Source organism: Peromyscus eremicus, chromosome 6 (genome assembly GCF_949786415.1).
Source record: "Peromyscus eremicus chromosome 6, PerEre_H2_v1, whole genome shotgun sequence".
Classification (NCBI taxonomy): domain Eukaryota; kingdom Metazoa; phylum Chordata; class Mammalia; order Rodentia; family Cricetidae; genus Peromyscus; species Peromyscus eremicus.
Window position 1 is genome coordinate 69,754,016 of NC_081421.1, and position 8,666 is coordinate 69,762,681.

Here is an 8,666-nt window from a genome sequence, read left to right on the forward strand (position 1 = left end):
GCTAACACCAGTGTAAATTAGCCAATAAAAACGTAGTGCTGTGTGAGCCTTCATTTGCATACGAGCTCTATAAGTAGCGCATAACCAGCCGCGCTGCAACACTCCGTTCTCTCTTCGTCCATTTTGCGGTGAGTCTTTGAACGCGGAGGAAAATGCCGGATCCGGCGAAATCTGCTCCTGCTCCCAAGAAGGGCTCGAAGAAAGCCGTCACCAAAGTACAGAAGAAGGACGGCAAGAAGCGCAAGCGCAGCCGTAAGGAGAGCTATTCCGTCTACGTGTACAAGGTACTGAAGCAAGTGCACCCGGACACTGGCATCTCGTCCAAGGCCATGGGCATCATGAACTCCTTCGTGAACGATATTTTCGAGCGCATCGCGGGCGAGGCTTCCCGCCTGGCGCATTACAACAAGCGCTCCACCATCACGTCCCGGGAGATCCAGACGGCCGTGCGCCTGCTGCTGCCCGGGGAACTGGCAAAGCACGCCGTGTCCGAGGGCACCAAGGCGGTCACCAAGTACACCAGCTCCAAGTAAAGCGCAGCCAAGACGTGATTGATCGACTTTACCCCAAAGGCTCTTTTCAGAGCCACTTCAGCTCTCCAAGAAAGAGCTGTAACCACTAATACCTATGATCTCTTGCTTAGGTAAGATGGGGCGGTGACTGTCTCCCTGCGGGGCTGTGGTGCAATACCGAGCGTTTCAAATAATCTTGGGCGGGCAGGGCGCGGCAGAGCCTGGCGCGTCACGTACATGATGAGAGATAAGTCTGCACTCTCCGCCACTTAGCTGTTAGATATTGTTGCTGTAGTCTGAGCCGACCTCAAGTTAACCTTACCATTTCCTGTGACTTCAAGCTGCAATTAATCCCCCGCTGCCTTGGGGCATCCGGAAATCATTAGATCTGCCTAGCGCATGATGTGGGGGCAGTCACTGGCATCAGGCTGTTGTGTACCCAATGCTGAGCAGGATGGTCTTCAGGAACTCCGATAAAATGCTCCTAATTCATCAAACTGGATCTTTCCAGTTGAGGTTATTATGGATTGCATGGTAAGGACTGAATATCCCATAGACTTTAAGTTATAAGCATGTATGAAATTAAAGTGTTTGTAGTCTCGCCTGCCTCCTACCCCGTGTTCTGGGAGGCGGGGGTGGGGTGAGGGGACGGTTTGGCGGCAGGTCCTTCCTGCTGCGCCATTTCGCTGCCTGCCCGACTGACTCCACGCGTGTTTTTAAGCTCAGCATCAGCCTGGGAGCACTAACGGTGGTGTACACCGTGGGACTGAGACTTGAGTCCTAACCCTCACCAAGAATTGAACGCTCCTCAGAAAGGTTTTCTTTTTCTCTGATTCTCTTCCTGTCAAAATGAAACGGAGCCCTTTCTAGGTTGGTTAGGGTTTAATGAGATAATGGACTTACAGCTGGGGCCAGTTAAGTAGTTATCAGTGGGTCGGCTAGGAAGCCACGCAGGGGCCATTGCACCTCCAGTACTTTCTTTCCCAACAAGTTCGCTCGTGGATTTTTAGCTAAGGCCACTTCCCTAAGCATCTTGGGTTAAACTCCTTGCTGAATAAGACATCATCTTTCCAGTAAGGCGTCTAGACCTCTTGAAGGACGTGATTCTGCAGAAACTTCGAAAGTATATTTTACATGACCCAGTAGCGGGGAAAATGGGTTTTTTAAACTTGATGGTGGCCCATGCCTTTAAACCCAGCACTCTAGAGGGCAGATTCATATCTAGGCCAGCCAGAGTGAGACCCTGTCTATATAATCCTAGGCAAGTTTTTGGTAATAACTTACAATCAAATGATGGTGTAAACTGGGCGGTGGTGGCGTGTGCCTTTAATCCCAGCACTCAGGCGGATCTCTGTGAGTTCAAGGCCAGCCTGATCTACAGAGCTAGTTCAGGACAGCCAGGGCTACACAAAGAAAACCCTGTCTTGGAAAAACAAAAAAACGTGGCGAATTTCACCCTCAGGAGGAAAAGTAGTACTTCTACTAAAGACTCCTTTCCCAACTTTTAGTTGACAGCTCTGAATTTTGATGCTTTAACACAAAAGGGAGCCAAGAGAAAAGAAATTACCTACAACTCATCTCTGCTATTTTCTCTCTGATTCTGTATTTTTTTAATTTTTCATTGGTGTTCTGCCATGGATGTGGTGTCCCCTGGAACTAGAGTTAAGTTGTGAGCTGCCACGTGGGTGCTGGGAATTGTAGAGAAGCCAGTGCTCTTAACCTCTGAGCCATCTCTCCGGCCCCCTGATACTGTATTTCATCCAGCTTGTCTATTTAGTCAAGACTCATGGAGAATAATAAACAGGAAAAAAGGTGTACTAATGAATGTATGCACATATATGAACAATGGGGTTAGCCATCCAAGGGAATAACCTTGTTTTCTGAGGTGTCCACACTATGAAAATCTGAAGGATTTACTTGTCAATTCCTCTGTTGGCTTTGGTTTTTGTTCCTGAGTCATTTTAAGTATCTAAACTTGGATTGTCATATTTTCATACTGGTTTCCAGACACTAGGTGATAGAAACTGTTCTAAATGACCATTCCCTACCCCTATACCCCTGGAAAACAAAAACAATTATGTTAAGACTCCAATCTGAGGGCTAGCAAGCATGGCTCCATGTGTAAAAGGTGCTTGCCCGGTGACCTGAGTTTGATCCTGGGGACAAAGGCAATTGATGGGAGGAGAGAAGTGATTCTCAGAAATCACTTTCTGAGCCGGGCGGTGGTGGCGCACGCCTTTAATCCCAGCACTCGGGAGGCAGAGCCAGGCGGATCTCTGTGAGTTCGAGGCCAGCCTGGGCTACCAAGTGAGTCCCAGGAAAGGCGCAAAGCTACACAGAGAAACCCTGTCTCGAAAAACCAAAAAAAAAAAAAAGAAATCACTTTCTGACCTGAGTCCTCAAACATATGGGAATGCAATGGATAATGAAATAAATAGGATTTTTAAGATGTTAGGAAAGTTCATCACAGTAAAACTTGAATTCCAATCATTTGCCTACAGAAAAAAAAAAGATAATTTTTTTCTGTCTACCCAAGTTTATCTTATTATCTGTGATGGTGGGAGTATGTTTATAAAGGGTTATAACTGAGAAGTCTTTGTCTCAGTTCTGAGGAGAAAGTCAAGTTGCATTAGATTATAAAGACAAATCAAAACTAAGAAACTTCCTAGCATGAAGAAATATTTGGCTGAGTATGGTGGCACACACCTTTAATCCCAGCAGAGGCAGGTGGATCACTATGAGTTCAAGGCCAGCCTGGTCTACAGGCAAAGGCTACATCGTGACATCCTTACTTCAAAAACAAGAATTATATTTGAGATTGTAAGCATTGACCGAGTCCCTCAGATTGATCAGACCCACAATTTGCAGGTGTCAACAAAGCTACATGTGCAGACCATCCCTGGAAGTATGGAAAGATGGTGTAGATGTAGAAGGGTGATTCCTAAAACCCCTGAGTGTGCCAGTGTACCGTGTGCACACTATGCAACAAGCCAGCTGCTGTGTGACTTACTCTGAGGTCTGATTGGGAATGCTTCCTCATCTTTTTTTTTTTTTAAGATTTATTTATTTATTATGTATACAGTGTTCTGTTTGTATGTATGTCTGCACACCAGAAGAGGGCACCAGATCTCATTATAGATGGTTGTGAGCCACCATGTGGTTGCTGGGAATTGAACTCAGGACCTCTGGAAGAGCAGTCAGTACTCTTAACCTCTCAGCCATCTCTCCAGCCCGGAATGCTTCCCCATCTTAAAATTGAGAATAATAGTAATATTTATACAATCTCCAGGAAGTGACCAAGTTGACTGAAACCTCCATTGTGGATATAAGGATTTTGGAAAACATATCTCACAAGACTAAATCATAACTCATGCCTACACTGTATTGTATTCAAAGTTTACATTATTTTCAAACTCACACAGAACATTGACCAAAACTGGCCACCACTTTTGGGAAATTAAAATCGTAAAGGATACACTCATTGATAACAAAACAATAAAACAAGCATACCCCACAATCGATGCTCTACGGAAAAAGTCCACAGGTTAAAAGGGATTTCAAAATCAAGCTGCACCATCTTTAGAATAACCATGAGCTTACCATGTGCTGGAATATGCAGATAAACAGAGGATACATCAGGCTAAAAATGGATTTCAGGAAGGTGAGTGTGGTGCAGGCCTTTAACCCCAGCACTCAGGAGGCAGGGCGGGCAAAAGGAATGGACTGAAGGGAAAGTGAGAACGAGTTAAGCTTTTAAACTTGAAGGAAAGTAGAGTAAATCTGAGTAAGAACAGAATCAATAGTATAGCAAAGACTTCCCTAGTCTACGAAGACTGAATTAACCAATAAAACCAGACTGTTCCCTGACACTGCTCTCTAAGCTCAGCAGTGAACGAGATAAGGTATGTCCTTAAATGCAGAAGATATTTTAAATGGTATATGCTTGGGGCTTGGGTTTGGTTTTGTTGTTGTTTGTATTATGAGTCTTTTGCCTGTGTGTATGTATGTTCACTTCATGCATACCTGGTACCCAGGGAGTTTAGAGGAGGGCGCCAGATGCCCCGGAAATGGAGTAACAGATGGTTATGAGCCTTCGTGTGGTTGCTGGGAACTGGTCCCCAGACCTTAGCACAACTGACTCCATGATGGAAATACCATTCAGGCCATGAAACTCAGCTCACAGACAGTACACATGTCAAAATGAAAACAAAGGCCTAATCCATCTAAATCCATAGTTCTGGGAAAGTCTCAAAATGTTCTAACCTTGCTTTTTAGCTTTTATAGTTCTGCTTATGGCTAATCATTCTTATTAACTGAAGTATGTCAACCAGAATATGATTTTTGTGCTTAAAAGCTCACCCTGAAAAGGCTTTGTGCTAAATCAGGATCCCCAACACCCAGTATAGTTGCTGGTTGGCTAATAAAGACTTTCTCTTGGCTTAAACCCATGTCTAAGCAGTGTTCTCTGGTGGCTACAATAATAAGATAAATCCTCAGCTAATCTCAAAATCTTAATCTTTCTGCTTTAGTCTCCTGTGAGTGCAGGATTACAAGTCTGCACCGCCATGCCTAAAGTAGTTCCATGAAAAGGAGACTGTCTAAATTAAAGGAAAGCAGCTGGAAAGGTTGTTAATATTCTGACCTGCCCCTTGAAATCCCGCCCCTTGGGGCAGCCCTGCGTCCTGACATAGAAGCCTCTTCTGAAGGGAAAACTCTGCCCCTTCCTACCTCTCTCTGTGTCTGTCTCTGTCTCTCTCTCCCTCCCTCTCCCCCTCCACTCCCACGAGGTGTGCATCCCTAGACCTCTCTCTCTTCTCTTTGCCTCTCTATTATAAGAAACCATTTCTGTGCAGATGTAGTGTCTGGGTTATGAATGTCCACCGACCACCCCGCTGCCATGCCCTCATGGAGTGAGTCATCTGCCAGCCCACCACTGCATCTACCCAGCATGCCAGCATGGTTCCCTGCAAGAGTGGGATACCCTGGCCAGGACAGCTAGGGGTTTCCCACACGTGCATAATTCATAACAGAGATGACTCAGCAGTTAAAAGCACTGGCTGCTTTTCCAGAGGGTATAGGTTTTAGATTCCTAGCACCTGTATGGTAGCTTACAACTGTTGGTGTTTCTAGCTCCAGGGGATCTGACTCCCTCTTCTGGCCTCCTTAGGTACTGCACACACAGGGGGCACATAGACATGTAGGCCAAACTCCCATACACATACAATTAAGAAATAAGTCTTACAATAAAATACACATATATTGGAGAAGCTGAAAAGACAGTCAAAGATCTACTCTATTATAATTATAGCAGAATGAATTAGGATAAGAAGTGAAGGAGCTATGGAGCTATGAAATCTAGGGTTAAAATCTGAATTCTGTCTTATTGTGACCAAAACTTGGGAATGCTTAGGATATGACTCAGTTAAAGTTAGAAATCATTGTGTTTTTTAAAATAAGTGTGGTATTTGTAAGCTATGAAAATGTTATTCATTCGACTCTTTCTGTGTCTTTCCAGTGGGTCCTCAAAGTCATAGTCAAGTTGAGACCAGGCCACTGCTTCCTCAACATTATCTTGTCAGCAAACATTACATTTGAAGATTTTGTGTTTATTTCCCTAGAATGCCTTAATCAACTATTTCTGGTCTTTAGCAATTTTCCTTCCCTAATAGCTCCCATATCATGTCTGCCAGTTTTTCCCTGGAACATTATGTTCTCTCTCTACAAGTTACTTTTTTTTTTTTTAACCTTTATAAGTCTGAATGGTTAAGGAGTGTGTCCTCGATGTCACATGGGTAAGAAGGGAAGGCAAGATGTGGAACAAACAATTTTATTGGCTTTGAGTTTTGTACCAACTAACCAGTCTGCGCTATACTCCATGAACATTTTTTTTTTTTTGAGACAGATGTCAAGCTGCCCATCCTGGCCTCAAACTCCTTAAGTATTAGGGATGGTCTTGAATTTCTGACCCTCCTGCCTCTACCTGAATGCTGGAATTCCAGGCACGTGTCTCTATGCGTGGTTGAATGCCATACTGAGGATTAAACACGCAGCTTCATGCATGCTGGACAAGTACTACCAGCAGAGCTGCATCCCAAGTACTCCCCAACCCAGCAAGACCTTATGGAGTCCCAGATTTTCTACAGCCTAGTGTTTTAGGGTTTTGGGAGTGGGAGTGGAGAGTAGGGAGAGAGTAGAATTCTGCTTTTCATTGCCAACCTTAATATACAATTATATTAGTTAATTGTATATTAATTCCATTAATTCCATATGAGGGTTAGTTTTTACACTGTTACGGTTATGAGACATATTCATCACTTGAGATTCTACCTTCCATTTCACACAAATGGAAGATGTAGGCATGGTTCTAATAATACTTCTAGAAGGAAAATTCTACCACCACTGTAAGATACAAACAATGACATGAGTAAGTGGAGATTATGCCTTGTCAAGTTTAGGAAAGTCAACATCGTCACACCTGTCCTTCCTTCCTTGACCCCCACAGAAACACACATCTGCAGGTTTAATGAAATCCTTCTCCATATGAAACATTCTGATGAAAATTTGGGATGGTTCCCTCCCAATCTTTCTAAGACTTCTTCCTCCCCCTTCCCAGCAGTTCCTTATCAAATATTCTCTATTTTATTTATATTTTTGTGGGGTTTTGTTTTGTCTTGTTTTTGGTGACAGGATCCCCCTATTATATAGCTCTGGCTGTCCTGTATACCAGGCTGGCCTTGAACTCACTGAGATCACTCCCAAGTGCTGGAACTAAAGGTATGGGCCACCATACCCAGCCCCTTATCAAATTCTTCTCTGGCATTCTACCCAGCCTCTAAAATCTACTGAGCAAAAAGCTCAGACTTTCTATGTGCATTCGTCCACTTACACTGATGATGTCACATATTCCGGAGTCCAACATTCTAGACTCCATGGTAATGTTTAGGTTTAATACGAATCTTAAATAAGGGAAGTGGGGGTGCAGCTCAGTGTGGAATGTGCTTGCCCTGCCGGCAGGAAGTCCTGCGTTTCAGTCACCAGCACCCATGCCATGGCAGTGCACACTTGGAATCCCAGCACTGGGTAAGTAGTCTGTATAGAGCAAGTTCCAGACCAGCCAGGGAGACCAGACGATGTCTAAAAGAATCTTAAACAGTGGAGCGGCGGTGGCGCACGCCTCTAATCCCAGCACTCGGGAGGCAGAGGCAGGTGGATCTCTCTGAGTTCAAGGCCAGCCTGGTCTACAGAGTGAGATCCAGGACAGGCTCCAAAGCTACACAGAGAAACCCTGTCTCGAAAAAAAAAAAAAAAAAAAAAAAAACAAACAAACAAACAAAAAAAAAACCAGCCGGGCGGTGGTGGCGCACGCCTTTAATCCCAGCACTCGGGAGGCAGAGCCAGGCGGATCTCTGTGAGTTCGAGGCCAGCCTGGACTACCAAGTGAGTTCCAGGAAAGGCGCAAAGCTACACAGAGAAACCCTGTCTCGAAAAACCAAAAAAAAAAAAAAACCAAAAAAAAAAAAAAAAAACCTTAAATAATGTATTCATCCAAAATTCTGGCTGCTTTCTATACCTTCCTGCCCTGTTCTACCAACTTGCTCCTCGGCTCAGCAATTGGGATGTTTAATGTTCTGGGCCAAGACGCCCACCATCACCTTTCTCTCATTTCCTGTTAGTGAATCAGAAAGTTTTGTTGACCCTTCCTCCAAAATATTATCTACGTGACCATTTCTCAGTAGCTCCACTGGCACTCTCCAGCACAAGCTGCCCCTCCCCCTCTCCGGTCAGCCCCTGACTTAGTCTCGAAGTCTGTGGCGGTGAAGGTCTCACCCACCCCTGAGGGCCGAAGTCTGTGGCGGTGAAGGTCTCACCCACCCCTGAGGGCCGTCCACCAGCAGTATCTCCATTTTTTTCTTCCGGCTTAGAATCACTGGGTAGAGCTGGCCTAATCGTAGACCCCTCCTAGGGGATAATCTGTAAATTCTGAAGGTACTGAGTAATGGAATGCCCTGGCTGGATTCGGCTATTCCTGTTTTATCTCCAAGTAAGCTTAGAAAGAAACCTCTGAGCATACTGCTATGGGCCCAGACACCCCCATCCCGGAATGAGTTTGTGGTTCTCCACAGCAAGCCTGGAAAATGACACCACCATCCTGAT

At 44.8% G+C, this 8,666-nt stretch overlaps 1 protein-coding gene across 1 annotated transcript; it reads left to right on the forward strand.

Annotated features, from left to right (window-relative positions):
• Positions 1 to 49: 49 nt before the first annotated feature.
• Positions 50 to 1,113, forward strand: LOC131913315 (histone H2B type 2-F). The gene has a single exon (XM_059265900.1). The coding sequence runs from the start codon at positions 153 to 155 to the stop codon at positions 531 to 533; it is 381 nt and encodes a 126-aa protein (XP_059121883.1). The 5' UTR covers positions 50 to 152; the 3' UTR covers positions 534 to 1,113.
• The last annotated feature ends 7,553 nt before the right edge of the window (positions 1,114 to 8,666 follow it).

Excerpts from the sequence above, each read along its gene's own strand:
- LOC131913315 (XM_059265900.1), top strand. The coding sequence starts at position 153 with ATGCCGGATCCGGCGAAATCTGCTCCTGCTCCCAAGAAGGGCTCGAAG.